We start from the raw sequence: 21,012 nt of genomic DNA, 5'->3' as shown, positions 1-21,012 counted from the left end.
GCAGTCCAGATTATATACAGGCTATGACAAGGTGATAGACAGCCGAACCTAATCGGTTTTTTTTTAAATATTAATGCATGAAGTTTGAAAAGTGGGTGCCCTGTTCAAGTTTGGCAGTATTCCTTTCAAACCCACAGACTGACCAACAAAGTATTCAGTCAAACTGAACTGAACTGAGATCAAACATGCATGGACGACAACAACTGCAGCATTTTATTAAACTTTCCTCAACTTTTAGCATCACTGCTCTGAATTTTTTTTGAATGAAACATAAAAAAGTCTTACTTTGCAGTGTTATTTCGACAACTTCCCCACACAATATCCTGCCTATGGATTCTTTAGATCTTCTTGTTTCATGATTTCATATGATTTATTAGCCTGGGTATACCCATACTGCCTTGCACGCTCGATTTCATTTTGAACTGCGAAAGGGTCCGGTGTCCATGGCCGTTTCTTAGCCCTGTTTTAGGGATCCAATCACAGAACAGGGAGGGACGGCAAGACGATGATGCGTACTATTGGACAGACGGAAGCTTGTAGTTTTGTACTTTTCTCACGGATCCAACATGGCTGCAGCAGACGCAAAACTCTCATTGGATCTAGCTGTAGACAGTATTCTAGATAGTTTAGAGCCAAAGTTTATTTTAAAAGAAGAACAACGTTTGACTTTACACTCCTGTGTCACCACCAAAAAGGATGTTTTAGCCTTGCTTCCGACAGGATTTGGCCAAAGCCTAATCTACCAACTAGCCCCGCTACCGCTCACTGCTGTAACGCCGGTGATCTTGCTACGAGTCGGGGGACAGAGGAGCCGCCCAGAGACCCGCAGCAGCTCTTCTATTGCCCATAAAATCTGTGGATGTGTGTGGCTGAATAACATGAGGGGGAAATAAGGCGTAAAAATAAATAATCTTGCAGAAAGAGAGAACTGGAGAAGCAAAGCAGCAAGCAACACTCTCTCACAGACACACACACAAACCCAGTAGACTGTGAGCTGAAACTACAGAGCAGCCAGAGCCAGAACATGCTGCAGAAAAATGTTGCAGAAGCAGAATTGAGCATTTTAGTCCCAAAGTAGAGATGGGCTAGTCTGGCTATGTAAACATCAGTGGTCTTCTTGCTCGATGCTTCCTTGAATTTCTGTCTCTCTACATACATTATCTGGTATAACTGATACGATTGGCTAAGTGCTACGTACAGATGCTTATGATAGACATTCATAGCGCCCAATAAACGGCTCTGGAGGATTGTAAATCAAGTTTTCTCTCATTTATTATTGTATCGCTGACTGTGTGTTTAGCTCTCACACTGTATCTAATAAATGAGAGCATTTATAAAGAAAGCTGTGAAGGCCAGGTTACATTTTTTCCAGAATACTTTTTAGTTGATTTCCAATTCTTTGGTATTGTGTAGAAAAATCTTGCCTTTGTCCAACAGCCCACCACCCCCGGCAGACCTCCAACACTACTCTGTTGTGTTTAGCTCCTGGGCTGAACATCAGTCTCACTCCTCACCTGTTACCAGGTTATTTCTCCATTGTTAAAGAATTACTCGGGGGGGAAAAACAATATTTAATTTTGCATTATTTTGTCTAAATTAGCCATTCAACAGAAATTATGTTTCAACACAGTTTCATAAAATCAACGAGCCACTTAATGCAATGCTTTCAGAGCAGCTTAGAGGGTTTTAGGCACTCCAGGGTGAATATCTATTAGCTTTTAGTGTCCTCTCTTGTGGCTTAAATGAAACACTAACCCTGCAAAATATACTTTAGATTCATAATGTCAGATTCATCAGCGGATTCTATTCAATACCAATATTTGCGGCACAATGGGTTAAACGTTTTTACTATGAAAAACTATGAATTGCATATAAACAAGTACTCTCAAATGGCAGGCATGTTGCTGTGCAGGATAGGCAGTCACACTGAATAATGCTGCTGCTGCTGTGTGCCGTAGTGGCACACTCAATAGCCCAGGAAGCCTTTCACTCTGTGGCAGTGCACACAATAGCCACTAGCAGCAGCTTGGCAGGAAATCAGTTCAGCTTCTCTTGTTCAAAGGTTTAAAGGGGCTGAGGATATGAGGAGAGAGGAGGTAGTGGGAAGACAGAAGGAAAAGGCGGGAGCACCGGAGAAGAAAGCTGGAGAGAATATACGAGGGAGGAGGAAAAGAAAGGGCCAAAATGAAAAGAGGGTTAATGAGGCCGTCTAGGACCACCAGAGAGTTCTCATCCCGTGCAAAAGCCCGGCTGTGACCGAGTGACAGGGACAGAATCTAGCAGGCACAGGAGCCTTCATGCATATCTCTCCCACTCAGCAGCCCGACTCCTGAAAGTAGCAACATTCAAACAACCTTAGAGGAGACTAATCCGTCTGCCTGCTTTATTCTGCTCCCCTGGTAGAAGGGCTGCAGTCACTTCAAAAAAGCATCTGCAAATTGTCAGGGAGAAATAACATACTGCTGTCTATTGAGGATGAATGGCCCACATTCCTGGTGCGTTATAGTCATTTAATTCTCCCCCTCAGCCCTCTCACCGTGGCTTTAACAGATTGCACTTGGCAGAGGCTAGATGAAGGGCGGTGGCGGGCTTGGCGCGTGCTCGCTCTGAAGAAACAAACACTTAAATGGATGCAGCTGACTGCATTCCTCAACGAAAATAATTTACAAAACCCCTTTGCACACAAACAAGAGAACGGGAATGATCAACTGAAAAAAAATCTCTATAGTTTTAAAGTGAGAATGGCTGTAAAATAAAGTGCACTGTGCATAAAACTAGCACGGTGGCTGCTTGGCTGTCAGGCTGACAACACACGCGCGCGCACGCGCAGATATGCCTTTTCCCCTCGCTCTTTCTTTGCCACACTCTGAAATCAAGCGTAATGGGCACATTATTAGGGACAATTTGTCTTCATTTTCCATTTTTCAGCAGCAGAGGGAAGGTATGACTTCCTGCCAATGACACTGGAGGGAGGGGAGCCAGGTGGGTGGTGAAAAAAAAGGAGGTAAGAGAGAAAGAAAAGAGCAAAAAAAATACAAGAAAAGGGATACAAATCTGTTGAAAAGAATTCAAAGGAAACCACATAATAGCCGTGTTTCCTTTAGGGGGAAGAGTGGCTACCGGGAAAGTCTCAGGCCACGCCCTCTCAAATGTCCGCTCACTCTGCGTGTCTCCATTACAAATAGGCCCCCAGAGGGATTTATGAGACTCTGGAGGTGACGTCTGGTTTTCGACCGTCCCGTAATCGCTTAGCGACAGTTTCAACCATGACCCGTGATCACATACGCGACAGAATAAACACGGGAAATGCAACTGTGGCCACCGTCGATAACTGTGCATAAACAAAGCAGCATGGCTAATTATGCACAGCGTCTCCGCTGATCATAAACATCGTGAACGTGAATTAGCCGGCATCACTAACTGTGCACAGAGTGTCGGGTGCTTGTTGTAAACAAACAGAGATCGCTAAGTGAACACCTCCTGCAGCAGCAGCAGCAGCACATACACACTGTACTGCTACAGAGCTAACTGTTCAATTTGCAGACTGGACGCTAAGGGGTTAACATCCCCTCCGGCTCTGTGACTGCAGCTGGGAGAGACTGCTGCAGGAGGACTCTGTAGCTTCAACTCGTACTTACTCTATCTGTATTACTCTATCAAATCAGCAACCAGGCTTTTTTCAGGGGAGAAAAACGGCCCTGCTCTTCAACAGGGACAAAAAAAGACCCGTCAGAAGACCGCTCAGGACGGCTCGTATGTTAAATTAGGGGCGTTTCGGAAAGTGAGACCCGCCTTATTCCGGATATTGGAAACACCCTTATAGTGTAACTTGGCGAGGGAGAGGTGAGGAAAGGAGGCAAAACATCTTGATACATAGTGACAGAAAAACACCAGAAGCGACAGAATCAAAGTGAGGCTGTCGGATGGCGTTTGCCAAATGCTTACAATTGAGCCTGATCATCCTATTTTCTTTTTCTATGGCTCATCAAAAGGCTCCACTGTGGTGAATGTGAGAGAAAAGGAGACAGTAAGGGGGGCGGGTGGGTGAGGAAAACAGAAGGAGGGCATGGGAGGGATGCTCCATCAGAGACAGAGAGAGAGAGCAGAACTAGGATGGTGTCTCAGTTGGCTCAGAGGACAGACAGTGAAAACCCATTTGTGTCTGCTTGAGACATCATCACTCAGAGCCGTGTAACATAACTGCCTACTTACAGGAACCTGCAAACACCTTCGAAAATGAAAGTCTGACAGCGGGGTTAGAAAATAAGATGAGGAAATCTTGTGAAAGACAGGTCACACTATACCTCTGTGATCTAAAGATAGTTAGGAGTTCTGAAGTCTAATTAAGAGCAGATTGATATCTGTAACGTGCCAACACAGGCTGGTGGAGACTACAACCCTCTGCCACTGTCTGAACAAAGTACCAGCCAATTTAAGAGATAAATGCATGTTTTTCATCGGCACGTTTGGTTGTGGTGTGTTCCACTTAATGTTCAGGTGTCCAGAATCTTGCAATTTCTGCCATTTATTTTCTTCCGGAGGGTGTAGCGGGCTCAATTTTAGGAATATACTGGATATACTGATATTAAATGAAACTAAAAGATCTAAGGAATCTATAGACCCAGGATGTCAGGATATCATCTCAGGAAGTTGTTGAAAAAAGTCCAAATTAGACTATTTTGCTGATTTTCAAAGCGGTCATGTGACCTCTGATGTCATGCTATCTCAATGAAAGTAGACTCTCCATGTTCCCACAAGTCTCCTCTTTACATACATGCCTACTGCCTAATGCTGATAACATGCAGTTTAAGGCAAAAACCACATTGTTTTTAACCTTTTTATAGATGATGTTCACCACTTCTATATGGCATTTATTGTTGACCTGCTATCTCCCCCTAAACATCCACTGCCCAAAACAACCAATTCTCAAAAAAAAGGTAAGATGGTAAGTGGTTAAACCATCCGACGGTAATTCATGTTTCCATTACCAGTTCAAACACGAGTTATAACAGGTTGTGTCCAAGTTGGAGGCCTAGGCCTCCACCAAGCCCTGAAACAAGTGCGTCTTGCAAACTAAATGCAAAATCGCAAAACTCATGTCTGTGCAGGAGACCAGAGAGAAAAATATGTTTTTTAAAGTCTCTGTGTGTTCAGCTCTCTGTATTTTTGTAGCTTCTAACTGAATCCCTGTGGTTTGGAATTGAACTTCCCTCCCAGGTTGACTTTTTGTGCTTTCAAAAATCAGCTTTACTTTACTGTTTTTTTCCACGTTCTCTTTCAGCTCTAGTCATGTTCAGTTACTGCTGACGAAAACCCAACATTTATGATTTTGCTGCCACTGCCTGCTTCTCTAAACTGGGGGCGCGCTGACGGCCATCTCTGCTCTGCTGTAAAGATGCTGCAGTTGAACCACATTGTAACATGAGATATAACAGCCGATAACACGACAGTAAACACGGTAAAAAATTAGGGATGCACGATATTATCAGCACGTTATCGGCCAGTATTGGCTTAAAAATGAACTATTGGACATCGGCCAACACGCCGATATCCGCCAATATAATAAACCGATTAAATAACGTGGTGCTGCTTACTTGATTAAATGCACATCGGTGCCTATGTCTGTCATATCATATGTTAGGAATTTTTTTTTTTATGTTAGGAATTTTTTATTGTTTGCACACCACCTCTCTGTTGCACCTTAAGCACATGTTTACTTTTATGTCAATTGTGAAATTGGCCAAATTTGCCCTGATTGTGAGTATTGTTATTGATGTATGTATGTAAGTATGATGTATCTTTTTGTATTTTATTTGAAATCAATTGTCAAAAATAAGTATGCAGTTTTAAGCATTAAGTATTTTTCTTATTTTGCACAAGGAATGAATATTACATAACAAATGTGATAAGAGTATGCACCATAATACTGTATGCTAATTCCACTACAGAAGAGAGATGAAGATCTCTGCAATTAGTTATGTGGGGAAAAATATCGGTATCGGTAATCGGCTATATGAGTTGCAAAAAATTGGCACATCGGATATCGGCAAAAAAATCCAATATCGTGCATCCCTAGTAAAAATGGCAAAAGGTTGGAGATGATTAATAAACTGAGAACAAAACGACACGTGTACATGCTACACCTACATGCAAACACACAACACTGAGGATGATGGGAGACTGATGTCACACAACAACAATAAAATGTTCACCTTGAACGTCATCATCAACCAGGGCATCTGAGGAGATCCCCAGGCAGCAGGAAGTCAAGCAGAAAACACTCCATTAAACTTGGAACCATAATACAGTGACTCGCTGAACGAGTGCATTTTTTTTTATAACCTTTTGGAGAAAAACAAAAATGCTCTTTGCTCTTTATGGTGGAATCTGAATGCCCTCACTTGCATTTCTTTTTTTGCTGTTATAACTGTGGTTTTCATTCTTATCTACAGGAGATGCGGAAAATAGTGAGAGCTGAGAATGAATCAGTAGAGACCGGCCTCTTCCTTTGGATGTGGGGAGAAAATGAGCAGATTTAAAACTAAAAAATATTGTCGTAAAAAGATGCTACTTTGGACAGGCTGGTTGTCCAATTATTATTGTCCTGGTTGAATCACATGCACACACAAACACACGCAGTTAAACAGCCACCTCACTTTGTCCTTGGTTAGTGCCGACAATATAACTGTGATTATGCACTCAAGAAAATAATGAATTCAGACAGGACTCCATTATGTGTTTTCTTCTATCTTCTCTAACTACATAGGTGTAAAATTAAATTGATTTTCACTTATTTAAAACTGCAAATTAAAACTGACCTTTGCATAAAAACACTTTACATTATTAAGTATTCTTGATAAACATGACCTGTCTTCTCTGTTTTCCAAAGCTCAAATTAATTGAAAATCTTCCTGCAAACTGTAATGAAAGAAAAACACGTTAGCTGATTAGGCTGCATTATTAGGACTACTAGACTTGGTTTCCCTGTTGACGGGGCAACTAACCTTGTCTATTTTACTCTTTGAGCTAATATTTGTCTTGTTGCAGGAACTATGTTTTGGCTAAAGGCCACGATAACTGCTGACCTCACAGTCACTGTTTATTTTCAGATTCCGGATGCTGAGCACAGAGCCAACAACAAGCCAACTAAAAATGTATCACTGTCCAAATATTTACAGCCCGCACTGCAAATCCTCTGCTCAAGACATTTTTATGAGAAGCAATTATGTGACAAAGTTGAAGTTTGACATGCTGGGAAACACAGAATAGAACAGTTTTAAAAGGTGTTAATTATGTTTCATTATAGCTATGTTTTCTTTTTTTTAAGTAAGACATACTTTGACTAATGATAACGTCTTACTTTAACCCTCTGAACCCCACAACAACCAGCTGGCAGGTTTGAAAGCATCTAACAAACTGTAAAATCAGATATTTTTGTCAGATTTTGAACAAATAATGCGACGAATGCTACAAGGACAGGTCTAAAAGGTTTAAAATCTTAACTTAAATTATTAATATCTAATCAAATTAGTTTTATTCTGCAGAATTCAACCATTTGCACTTACCAGATCCTGGAAAAAAATTTCAATAAAATTAAATTACACTACTTATTGCAACTAGGAAACAATAAATAAGTCGGCTGAGTCACAGTCTTGTGAGGAAAATTAAGTGAAACTTTGACTGAACTGTGGGCCGTTAACACAGAACAGAGAGGAGAAGCAAAGACCTGTTAAAACCTGTGAAAACCTGTAAATTGTTCAGTATGTAAAACATGACCCTATTTTTTCCAGTACTGGTAAAGCTTGTGGGAACTCGGAAAAATATTATATAGATAGATTTCAATTTTACAATTTTTGTACAATACATTATCAAAGAAATTCAACTCGTTGCTTCACTTCTAGAACTTTTACATTGTTGTTAAAAAATGAGACCACAGTTTATGATTAATGTTAAAAAAACAAACACCCTGAACTGCTCAGGCTTCAGAGGGTTAATGGCTTGAATTATAGTTCTATAAAATCTGACTATGTTAAAGCCTTTTGTACCTTGTGTATGTTTTACAAGGTTCATACACTTTTTCAGTGGTCAAATTCAAGCACTTTTCAAGGACTTTCAATGTCCATTTTCAAGCACTTTTCAAGGACCTTACAACGGTTGTAAGCTGCATGTTTTAGATGAGTACTTACATGCTAAAAGGGGTAATTTCACTCAACCATACTGACAGCGATGGTTTTACACTTTTAACAACCAAAAGTACAGTTTGCTAATCTCAATATTCAATTTAGTATTTTTTTCATTGAACATGTGATTATCTATAGTCAGATTGCACAAGAAATACAGTAAGAATTTCAAGCATTTTCAAGCACTTTATCCAAAATCCAAACATTTTTCAAACCTTGAAAATACAACATTAAAATATAAGCATTTTCAAGGATTTCAAGCACCCGTACGAACCCTGGTTTTATTAATGTTGGAGGTATGGCTCTACACACACACTCACACAGATGCAGAGCAGACACACAGAGATTCACACAGCTATGAGGTAATGGAAAGGAGGAAACATCATGTTCTCTTTTCCTGTGATTTGGTAGGCGGACTTTTACAATAGCAATTGCCCTTTGACCTTTTGTACATAAAACACTGCAACAAAACTATATAGACGGTTAAAAACGGTTATTATCTGCTGATATGAGTCTAAGTGGCTGCTGAGCTGATGCACTATAAATGGCAGTGTGTGTGTGTGTGTGTGTGTGTGTGTGTGTTCTTGTACTTCCTACATAGTGAGGACCTGGACACGTTTTTAATCAACAGAGTGAGGACATTTTTGCAAAGTGAGGACATTTCTGCCGGTCCTCACTTCTTTAAAGGCTTGTTTGAGATTTCAGACTTTGTTTTAGGGTTAAAGGTTACAATAAGGTTTATGTTAGGGTTTATGTTAGGTAAGGGGCTAGGGAACAAGGTTATTATAGTCAACGAAAAACAAAACGAAATAACGAAAATTAGAATTGAAAAAACATTTTCGTTAACTGAAATAAAAATAAAAATGAGAGTTTTTTAAAAAAAAGATAACTAACTGAAACTGTATCTTTTAACTAAAATTATAGTGAAAATGTCCTTCGTTCTCGTCTTTGTCAACTTTTTTCATACATAATGACGATGGATAAGGCAAAGGAAAAAAAGACAAAATTTACTGTGACCTCTTTTAATCTCCCACCAACCAAATACCCCATTACAAAAAACTAAAACCAATAAAAACTAAACTAAAACTAAAGCATTTCAAAAATTAAATACTAAACTAAAACTAGCAAACTCACTCTAAAAACTAATTAAAACTAACTGAAAACAAAAATTGACAACCCGATTAAAACTAAAACTAATGAAAAATCCAAAACTATTATAATCTTGGCAGGGAATTCACTATTCCAATGAGGGCCCTCACAAAGATAGAAGTACAAGAACGTGTGTGTGTGTATGTGTGTGTCTGTGAGTGTTTGTGTGTGTGCGTGTGTGTGTGTGTGCGTGTGTGTGTGTGTGCGTCTGTGTGTGTGTGTTTGTGTGTGTGCGTGAATGTGTGTGTGTGTGTGTGTGTGTGTGTGCGTGTGTGTGTGTGTGTGTCTCTGTGTGTGTGTGTGTGTGTATGCACCTGTGAGGCTGTCAGGTCGCGTCATCCTCTCGTAAATGTCGTAACTCTGGGGTCCGTAGGGGTCGGTGCTGTGGATCATGGATCGGGGCAGAGTGGAGCTGTAGTGCTGGGGCACGGCGGTCATACTGGCTCTGACCGGGGACGACGAGTGAGTCGGCTGCTTGGTCAGCGGAGGGTTAATGCCGTCCACCATGGTCAGAGGCGAGCCCATGCGGCCCGACGACCCCGCAGAGCCCTGGTAGGGCGAGGTTGTGCGGCTGGCGCTGCCCGACCGAGAGTTCGTGGAGCCCACGCGTCGCAGAGCAGCTGGGGAGTTTTTCTGCGTATTGTAGGGTGAGCTGCTGCCGCCGCCACCGCCGCCGCCGCCGCCGCCGGTGTTACTGGTGCGCTGGGCGGAGGGCAAGGTTGTGGAGAAGATGCTGGAGAGGGGTTTGGGTTCGGTGACGATGGGGGAGCCGTAGGCACTGCCGTGTGAGGTACGCAGAGAGCCGCGGGAGGGGGACATGCTGCTGGCGTAGGCCGGCGAGTGAGAGCGAGAAGGCACTGAGCTCACCCTCCGCATAGCACGACCAGGCACTGCTGCTGGGACCGCTGGAGCCTGCACACAGAGACGAGACAATATGGCTTCATGCATGTGTCTCCTCAGTGCTTCTGCAGCTATAACATCATTAACAATCATGTTGTTCTCTGCTATAAATTGACTTATACGCTGATGATGACATGCTAAATAACACAGCATTACATAAACCAATTCATTACAGGGCATGACTATACTCCGGGCCATATTTATTTTCTCTCTTCCCCCTTCCCCCCTCCTCTCCTCTCCTCTCCTTTCCGTCGTGTGTGAGTGCCATTTGGCTTCTCAGTGGTCTGTGTGTACGGCGCTGTATGAAGCATGATTATGTCGCAGTGCTTAGTGCACTGTGTGCCTTCTGTGCCTTTAAGCCTCACATCACTACCTACACCGGGAAAACACGGAACAGCAATTTTGGTGTTTTTTCTCTTTTGCTGCCATGAATTTAAACTAACAGTCACATATGTAATTACATTCAGTGGACCCTTGAGCTGAAAAAACAAACAACAACAAAATACTGATTTTATACTAGTGTTGTTCAATGGATAATACATTACAGATACATTTTGTGCTTGACAACAGCAAATTGATATCCATAAATTCCACAACTCCCTTGCTACTAAAACTAGCTTTATTTCAACCAATGACCCCGCAGACTGTTTCAGCACCAGGCGAACTGTATGCAACAACACATTCCGGCTAATTCAATAAAAGGTCCTGCAGAGGGAATATAAATATAACCGTTCACAAGTGAGAGGAACACCTGCACACACTGCCCCGCTGCAGAAACATTCTGGTTGTGCACACCAGTTGGCCAGTTTAGGTCTCAAGGGGAAGCATGTCTGATAGAGGTGTTAATCCCCAGAGGCCCCCATGATACGATGTTATCCCGATACTTGAGTCACTATATGATATTATTGCCATTTTAAGCATTTTGAGATATGGTGAGTATTGCAATACGATATGTTGTGATTTAACTGTTTAACTGCATTTTGTGTCCACAAAATTCAATTAAATCCAGAATTGTTTTGTCAAATCAGAGAAAATTCTCAGTCTATTCATCTCACTTCAGTCTTTTTTTTCCACCACAATGGTGAGTCAAACCCACAGACTGACCAACAAAGTATTCAGTCAAACTGAACTGAACTGATATTAAACATGTATGGACGACAACAACTGCAACATTTTATCAAACTTTCCTCAACTTAAAGCTTCACTGCTCTTTATAGTTGCGATACGAACTTCCCGACACGATATCCTGATTCACATGGCGTCTATAGATTCATTAGGTCTTTTAGCTTCATATGATACCAGTATCTCTAGTACGTTACTAAAAGTGAGCCCGCTACAGCCTCCCAAAAAAAAAAAAATGGCGAAAATACTAACCTTAAATAAACGCTAAATATCGATATTAATCGCCACGCAAAATATTGCGATACTTTGCTCTATGGATTATTCCCCCAACAACCTCAGCCCCCCACCCCTCCCTCTTCCCTCCCACCTCTCTGTTAGGCGTTCTCTGCTCACATCTCCAAACTTTCATTTTAACAGCATAAACTGTGGCCAAGAAAACAATATTACCCAAATCGACCACTTGCTGAGTCTGTTAACAAAGCACTCAAACCGAGAAAAGCTCACAGCAGCTCTAAAGAACACTTTAATTTAATTCCATAATAACTGCTTCATCCAGAACTCATTACTTCCCAATAAGACCATTAATAAAAAAACAAAACACACCTAAATATGCAAAACCACACTGTTGTTAACCCTCTGAAATCTTTGGCTATTATGTCTGTTAAAAAATCTGTCAAAACTCTTTACCATGCCATGTTGTTATCAGTTTTTTCAGCGTTAGCTCACCTATATGTCCTGATAATTAATTTTTAACTTTGATCAAAATGTTGAACCCAAAAGAAACTAACAAAACATACAATCTGATCTTGAAAATGATGTTTCAAAACACAGAATTTTAAATTTTGCAAATATGAATACAGGTTGCAAATAAAACATATAACAGGTAAAATTAGTATAATATGTAGTTCAATATTTCATACTAGACATATTTGACAATATCTCCAGTTTTACTTGGCCAAATATCCTAAAAAAAAAAAAAATCTGGCATGTAGTTTCAAGCCAGAACTTCAGAAGGAAGCTTATGGCAAGACTCAATGTTGCTTCTAGGGCCGGGACTCGATTAAAAAAATTAATCTAATTAATTAGAGCCTTTGCAATTAATTAATCGAAATTAATCGCATTTTAATCGCATATAAATATTTGACCTGAGAACAGTGAGAAGTAATTTTTAGTATACCATTGAATAATGACTGAATACATAAGCTTAAGCAACAAAAATGTTGTTAATTTTTGTTCAAGTCCAACAGACTTTTTTTGTAGTGTCGCAATAGCATATTTAGAAATATAGTACATTTCATAAATTCAGGTAGCCTATAGGTAGGTAGACCTTCTGTAAACTATAATACTTTGTTTTTTTAAGTAAAACACAATCCACGCTAGCTACCCCACTAGCCGCTAGCTGCTATATGTTTAGCATTGAGGTGATACTTGAGGCTGGATGTGCTGTGGCGATATGTGAATTCCTTGTTGCATAGCAACACAACCATGCTCTTATCGACGCTTCCATCCGTTGGTTTTTAGTAACTAAATGTCCCATCATCCACGGGGCCAACCAAAGGTCTCATCAGCTTCTTCCTTCATGTTCACTGTGGTTTGTTGTTGTCTGAACTCATCAACGCTAGTTGGTGCTCCAGTATAATCGGTCCGCCTGAAACTCATCCAGTGAGAAACGTTCCGCAGTGCAAAAATAAGTGAGATTAAAATGCGTCAATTTTTTTAACGCGTTCATTTTTGTGTAATTAATTAATCTTAATTAACGCGTTAAAGGCCCGGCCCTAGTTGCTTCATTTTTATGTCTTCATGTCATGAAGAAGTAATATGCAGGTGTTTTCATGGGTTAATATCTTTTATGTTATCCACATGTGGTAAGTGAATAAAGAAGGGGATAAAGCAATATGTTGTGTGTGATTGTTGGCAGTACCGTGGCTGAAGTCTGGCCCTCCGCCCTGACATTCCTCCCCAGGGTGCCGGTGCCGGCGCCAGGGAAGGAGTGCTGCATCCTCAGCTCAGCCTTGCCCAGGTTCTGGCTGCTGTGGTAGCCGCTGCTGGCATCCTGGTAGCCGCTGTCCGAGTACGAGTTCATCTGAGTGGAGCTACGCGAATTCCCCACGGACCCTGAGAGAGAGCGTGACAGGAAGAGAAGGCCACAAATGAAATAAAAATAGAGAGAGAGAGGAGAGGGACAGGTTAGAGGAAATGGAGACGGACAGATCATACGCGGTTTCATAATAGACATGACCTTTACCTAGACAGCATCACTAATGACACAGCAGGAGGGAAACTGCTCTGCCACCCTTATAATTGTGTGTGTGTCATGGTACATCACTCAGCTTTTCATAAGCTGTGATGAGGCAGTTTTTATCAGGATGGAAAGGAATATTTAGCAATAGTATCTTAATTATATTGTTTTAACCCTCTGGGGTCTGAGCCTATTTTGGCCGTTTTTGAATACTTTTGATTTTGCCCTTCATGTACCACATAAAAAAATGTTTACTATACCCATATTTGGTATCCAATTTTCTCACTTTAACCTACATTATCAACTATTGAGTTGAAAAATTATACTATTTACTACAATAAAAACCACAAATATGCTCAATGAGCTGTTTTTGAACTTGAAAATGTAAACATAGGATACAAATATAAACATATAAAACGTAAAATTTAAATCAAATATAACTATGTACAAAAAGTCCCATAAAACATGTACATTTATAGGCGTTTTTTTCTTTGTTAGCTGCAACTCTTCAAAACAAACTATGTGCGAAATTACACAGAGCTACACTAATGCTCAAATATTTCTGTACTATCAAATTAAAACTATCATATCTTTGGTTTTACATGACCTAGGAATGTCAAACAAAAACTGGGAGAAAGTTTCAAGTCTTTACTTTGGAGTGAAGTTGATAGCAGCGCTCCATGTGACCTAGTTTTTTTATTAAACGTCACATGATCTGATCAGGGCGGCACGATCATAGACCCCAGAGGGTTAAGTATAATTTACCTTCTGACCACAGCTTTATGTGCTTATTTAATTATTAGTATTATTATTATGTGCTTATTTAATTATCTTATTGTTTAAAGACTTCTTTTTAGGATTGACATTGTGAGCTTTTTCATGCTTTTCAAGCTATTCAACTGTTGAATATGATGAGTTTTTACCTAAAATATTGGTTCCATTTGAGAGTTTTAGTTGCATGTAGTTCGAATGCTACTTCAAAAGCATTTTCTACCACAACAACATGCTCGTTTCAAGTACTGCTGGCTTATTTTAATGTTACTGCAGTCGGGCTATTCAAGCCACAATTTGCTTGAGTATTTTTGTGTTTATTTCAAGCTATCATTGGTTTTTCCAGTGCCTAAATATTTTACTTTCTAAAGAATTCATACAAAGAAAAATGTAGCTACTTACTGCACTGGCCGATCATTTTACTTGTTTCGAGCATGTATTTGCTTAGTTCTAGTTCTTTATTTCTTATTTTTTGTCAGTTGGTTTTTGCAGTGCAGACTCTCTTTGTCATCACAGGAGAAGTAAAGAAACATATTGTAGCTGAAGATTTGCCAGATACATTTAGCAAGACAATGGTGATGTGGAAAGCGATGAAGATTGTAGAAAATAAGGCTGCAGACGATAGAGAGAAAGCAATAACAGACCCTCACTTTCATGGAGGGAGGACTGCTCCGGGGAGTACAGAGACACCTGCTCTGACTCGGTCCTGATGCGGTAGCTGGGCGACTGGGAGCTGTCAGTCACCCGTGACTTGGTGTCCCCTGAGGCGGAGGCATCTGGGAAGACAGAGCAGAGCAGGGAGTGAGAGGAAGAGGAAGAGCTTCCAGTCTGAAACAATTACACAGATTTGGCTTTGGATGGAAAGATTATAATAGTCATTAAAGCAGTCAACAATTGATGGAGTTGAGAGGAAACAATAACAGACAATGATTTCTGCAACATTAGTTTCATGCTTGTGTACAGTTGGAGTCATTAAATTTTACTGCCATACTAATTTGGGAAGGCAAAGTTGGGTAGCATGTCACTGCAACTGTGTATACAACGGTGCTCTAAATAGTCTCGCCGCTCCAACATTTCCCTACATCTCCCCTCTCTGCATGCTCGACAACAACCAGTGTGGCAAACAGGAACTGGAATTAGCCCTCTTATGTCCCTGTGCACAATGTTTCCCCCGTAATCACAATCTAGTTAAGCGTGACCAGTGTCAATGGGTTACTCTGCAATCACTACAACAATAGGCAGCAAGTGGAGGGGAACGGCGAGGCAAACATTGGCAGCCAGGGTCGGTCAAATCCTGCCCGATTAGCTGCTGGGACAATGAGAGTTGAATCCCATGAAGAAGCCGCCTGGTTGCCTTAAGCTGACCTGTTGAATAAATGTGTTGACACATAAGCCTAGTGTGGTGTTTGACAACCTGGCATTCTGCACTCCCACCTCTGAAGATCTCAGGGTGTTTGCCCGTTTACAGAAGGGACTCGGGCAGGTCTCTAGTCAGATTTCCAGAATGCTAATTTGGCACCGTTTGTTGTGAGAAGGTCGCGCTCCCCCAAAAAAATCCGCCATTCCCCTGCAACTTCAGCAAGTCCAGCCTGAATCAAACATGCTCCATATTTGCAAAACACCTCAACAACTGTGTCACTTCCAACTCTGTTGCTATTTCTAATTCAATACATAACCCTTCTTAAAATAACAAACCTTAGAAATGAAAGTTTCTCTCTAGTCTCGCCCACTCACCGTCTCCTTTTATGTTTGTATTTTTTGAACAAAATATCCAATTGAGGTAGCAAAATAGCTAAATATTTATGTGCAGGTTGAATATGAAACATACACAGTCCTGTAGCCTAAGGAAAATTATTTCTTTATCTGTTTTTTAAAGCGTTCTTTCTGCATTAAAATAGAAAAAGGTGGGGGAAAGGAAATATTGTCAATATTTACATTTTTTGAGGAATTTTGATGGAGGTTGTTGTATTATATTATTCCCGTGTCAGCGTGGGTTCTCTCGGGGTACACCGGCTTCCTCCCCGAGTCCAAAAACATTTATTTATTTGTTTATTTAACAGGGACAGTGCATGGCTCTCCGCCGTACCAGAATTAGCTACTAGCTAAATTTCATCTGTAGTTCCTGGGCAGGAACAAATAACATAAATCTAACACAAACAAACAAGCCTTTCAAACAGCAACAACAAAGCTTCACACTCTTAAAACACAATACAACACAGGACAACAGCAAGAGTAAAGTCACAGTATTAAGACACAACACAAAACAATGTTAAAATACAACACTAAATAGATGGCAAAATAGTGAGCTAATGTTTGAGTTTATAGTTGGTAGGTGCATGATTGAGTGGATTTAAGACATGATTTTATTTTAGATTTAAAACCAACAAATGCCCGTAGGAGTGAATGAGAGTGTGAATGGTGGTCTGTCTCTATGTGTCAGCCCTGTGATGGTCTGGAGACCTGTCCAGGGTGTTCCCCGCCTCTCGCCCAATGTCAGCTGGGTTCGACCCGAGTGTGGATAATGAATGAATGAATGTTGTATCATGATCTTTATGCTGCATTCAAACAAAATCAGCCACTGTAGTGAAAATGTCTTCTCATGCATTGTGAATTTTGGCTGCAGCCGTGGGGGACCTCAGGGGTTGCCGGATAAAAAAAAAAGCTGTGGTGAAGTTATTTACCGTGTATGTGCATCTGTTTTATTTCAGCTCGATTTCTGTTGCATTTGTCATCCATGGTGCATGGTGTTTTATCGCTGCAGGAGAAACTGACAACAGGAAATCCCCTCGAGCAAAAAGCCAATGAGAGTAACTTGCAATCATTTCAAAATATGTAAAGATGACAAAAATAAACCCTTCACGAAATGCAGTTTATTCAGGTAACTTTACTGAAGCACAAACAGTGGAGGACAGGAGAGAAAAGGAGAGAGAAGTTCCCTCAAAACAGAGGCCAGGAGAGGTTTTTTTTTTTCAGTTTTAAACTTAAAAAAAAAAGAAAAAAGAATGAAATAGGAAAAGGAATTTAAGTTTAACCCTCTGGGGTCCATCTATTTATTGAAAATACACGTTTTATTTACAGTAATAACTTTATTTATATATGACGTGTGCCATTTATGTTTCTAGACTATTTGTAAAATGTGAATTTTCTTTCTACAATCAAAAATATTACTATTTTTAATTAACATGCAAATAGACTGTTTTGTAGTTGTATTATTTATTATTTTTTCTGATGTTTTTGTGTGTATAAATGGTAAAAAAAAAAAAAAAAAAGGTACATTTCCATGGACACCTGTGTCTTTTGTTTGTATTTTCGGTTCCTGGCAGCTTTATACTTTAATTAAAATAAAATGAAAAATCAGACTGAAAGATGCTAAACAGAGACAGAAATGAATGCATAGGAAGTTGACAAATTTGAACCAAAATCTCCTGGACTTCAGAGGTTTAAAAACAGTTTGGATGCATGCATTTTTTGTCTTTTTGTTTGAACCATTTAGTTGTCGAGCATATGCATTGGATTGATTTGAATAACTTTAATGTACTTGAAGTGTGCACTGTGCAGCTGTAATATCTTGCACAGTACGAGTGTCGGATCTCGGCACTCAGAATTGGCAGATCCCCAATAATAAATGACTCGGATCGGGATCAGGAGACAACGGGACATCCCTGCTCTGAAGTGCTGCTGTTGGTGTAAAGCTGGATTTAAACTTTTATTATTTTGTTCATGCTAGAGAGGCTGCCTGAATCTGGTCCAAACCTTCCTGCCACGACAGATTAATAGGCCATCAGACAAATGACTCAGGATATTATAGAATATATTGTAGGAAACCATCTGGAAATGTCGTGCTGCGTGAAATAATTCAAACATATATATATTGTGGGTGACAGCGACAGGGAGGGGAGGGGCGTAATGTTCATATATTGAGGCGATGCTGCAACTGCTGATCGATCTCATTTTTTCTTTTGACTTGAAAAACTTGAGCGGGGTCGAAGCGATGCCTTTTGGAACCGACGATCAGAGAGAGAGCATTCACGAGGCAGATTATAACATTTCACGTGGGCGACACAAGGGACTTGTATAAGTGTTTACGGCAAAACAACAAGACGGTTCAATAAGAACAAAAAGCGTTTATATGTCCTTTAAACGTAAGTAATGACACGAGTGAACAAGTCTTTTGTCTCCTTCCATCCTGGCAGCGACTCGGTGTCTGGCACACACTGTGTCGTTTCAGACCACAGGGTTTTATACTGAGCCTTGACCCCGTTTGATAAATGAGATGCCAAAAAGCCAGAACAGAGAAGGAACAGGAAGAGAAGGAGACAGCCAGAAGAGAGACAGAAGCCGCTTTTCAAAGTGAAGATGAAACATTACTGGCTTGCATTCTCTGTGTTTTTTGCCATTCATAATTAGGCATCTTAGATGTAATAATTTAATGTTGCTAGTGGTGCTGTTTTCACACGATATAAGGCCACTATGGTTAAATTAATTTGTGTGTCTCAAAGTCGATGAAGAAGTGAGTGGTGATAGATTTTAAAACCTCATTTGCAGTTGCTCGTTTCAGGGCCTGTTTACTTGACAAGGCTCTCGGGTGAAAACGACTAAATATTTTTATTAGATTCCTTTCGTTTAGACGGCGACATTGTTTTTGGGGCTTAAAAACTCAAAAATATGAAACCACCCTCCAGAGTGGAAATCTTAAACTCTCCACTGTTGTGTTTTCGTCTAAAGCATGGGTCTCAAATTGTGGCCCGCGGGCCAATTACGGCCCTCGTGACAATATTTTGTGGCCCCCACCTTGATATGAAAGTTTAATGTGAGTTTTATATGAATGGCACTTTACAGTGTTGTGTGTGGAAGGTAATTTTGTGTCTTTTTTTGGGGTCCTTTTGTGTCTTTTTTAAAATTAATTTTGTGTCTTTTTTTGGTCATTTTGTGTCTTCTTTTAGTAATTTTGTGTCTTTTTTGGTCATTTTGTGTCTTTTTTAGGTAATTTAGTTTTTTTCTGTCATTTTGTGTCTTCTTTTAGTAATTTTGTGTCTTTTTTGGTCATTTTGTGTCTTTTTTAAGTAATTTAGTTTTTTTCTGTCATTTTGTGTCTTTTTTTTAGTAATTTTGTGTCCTTTTTTTGTCGCGTATAAGCAACATCCATGTGCAGTCCAGGCAAACGACAACAAACATGTTGGAATATTTCCATCAATCACACTGCAACTTATTTGTTTCTTACCAAGATATATATATATTAAAAAAATAGATCTAGAAGTGTTAGATTATTTGTCTTGTTTTAAGAGTTCATTTCTTATATATATTGTCAAACATGCTTATTTCTACATTTAACAATCTTAATTTAAGAAATCCTATCAAGTGAAATTATCTGTCATTGCAGCAAGATAATCTCCCTCAGATTTAGTGTTTTTATCTTGAGTGGGTGTGCAAAAATTGACGTCCTTTTGCATTGTGTACAGTCTATGGTTGTGTACAAAGGCTGCAAAATCTGTCACAGTGCTTGGTCAAATTTCTGCAACCATGGACTCGAGGGAAGACCGGCTCAGCAGGTTTTCTTGTACAAACATCTGTATGTTGTTCAGACTACAGGGACAGTCAAATGGCCTTAAATTCATGGAAAGAAATAGCCACCACACTGGGGAAAGAAAAACTATTTTGCTGCAGGATGTGGAAAAAACTTTTGTTGCCAGACAGCCTATTTTCCTTTACCTCTGCTCTGTACTTTTCTACTAGTTCTTGTTTAGTCATGGACTTTTTTGTTCTACTAGTTTGCAATAAACAACTTTGAGCATAAATGCCTCTGTGCATGCTCAAAGCTGCGGGCAGCCCAGTGTTTTGTACAAACTTAAGTGCATCTTCTCGTCTATGAATAATGTATTCGACAAAACTATAGAATACTGATGTCCAGTTTAAGCAGTTCAGCAGAACCTATATACAGAAAATCAACACATCTATTTCCAAATTCTTTATCCGTGTTTTACTGGCTTTAAAGAGCAACAATAAGGTTGCTAGTCCCAGTTAACGAATGTATGAATGATGGAGAATTAAGTAGGCCTACAAAAAGATAACTATATAGAAACAACAGTGAGATCTGAACTTGTTTTTCTTTGCCACCTTTCATGTTCACTTTAAAACGGAGAAACCAGATGTGCCAGATCATGGACAGTGGCCATGCTGGGTGAAGTTAACTAATAATAAATCTGGTTTTCAGTGCTAATGTCGAGCCTGGTGAGGTTAAAAATACATATTCATGAGCACATAAAGAACCACAGCCTTATAATTATGAGCCTGCTCGGCTTCCAGTGGGCTGGGAACAAGAAAGAGTGAGCAGGAATAATTGGCCTTGGCGAGGAAATAGAGCTGTGGTGTGAGGAGGACCAGTGGAGAGATGAGCAGGTGTCGGGGCGACTAACACATGATAGCTACCAAAACATAAACATGTCATTTCAACTTCACAATGTGGTACAATTTGCACATATTAGACAGTACCGAAAGTAGTATTTATTGGCTACTTTTTCCTTTGAATTCCTGCCATTATGACTTGAAAAAACATGAAATCATATATTAACTTTTTAAAACATAATTTCCAGGAAAGAATGAATTTAACGAGAAATTCAACCTTCAAATTGCTCTATAAAAAGGTTGGAGAGT

General features: G+C 40.0%; 1 protein-coding gene across 4 annotated transcripts in view; it reads right to left on the bottom strand.

Annotated features, from left to right (window-relative positions):
- pkp4 (plakophilin 4) overlaps nucleotides 1-21,012 on the bottom strand; it is a 128,513-nt gene that overhangs the window by 43,816 nt on the left and 63,685 nt on the right. For 2 of the 4 annotated variants that reach the window (XM_059342613.1, XM_059342614.1), the window contains exons 5-7: nucleotides 15,006-15,137; nucleotides 13,273-13,466; nucleotides 9,644-10,241 (exon numbers count right to left, since the gene is read on the bottom strand). In XM_059342613.1, the coding sequence (XP_059198596.1) occupies nucleotides 9,644-10,241; nucleotides 13,273-13,466; nucleotides 15,006-15,137 (924 nt within the window). The remainder of the gene's footprint in view (nucleotides 1-9,643; nucleotides 10,242-13,272; nucleotides 13,467-15,005; nucleotides 15,138-21,012) is intronic. The other 2 variants (XM_059342615.1, XM_059342616.1) reach the window with 1 other exon arrangement.

The sequence above is a fragment of the Centropristis striata genome, chromosome 10 (assembly GCF_030273125.1).
Source record: "Centropristis striata isolate RG_2023a ecotype Rhode Island chromosome 10, C.striata_1.0, whole genome shotgun sequence".
Classification (NCBI taxonomy): domain Eukaryota; kingdom Metazoa; phylum Chordata; class Actinopteri; order Perciformes; family Serranidae; genus Centropristis; species Centropristis striata.
The sequence above is the reverse complement of the archived record's forward strand: the minus strand, read 5'-3'. Positions and strand labels throughout refer to the sequence as shown.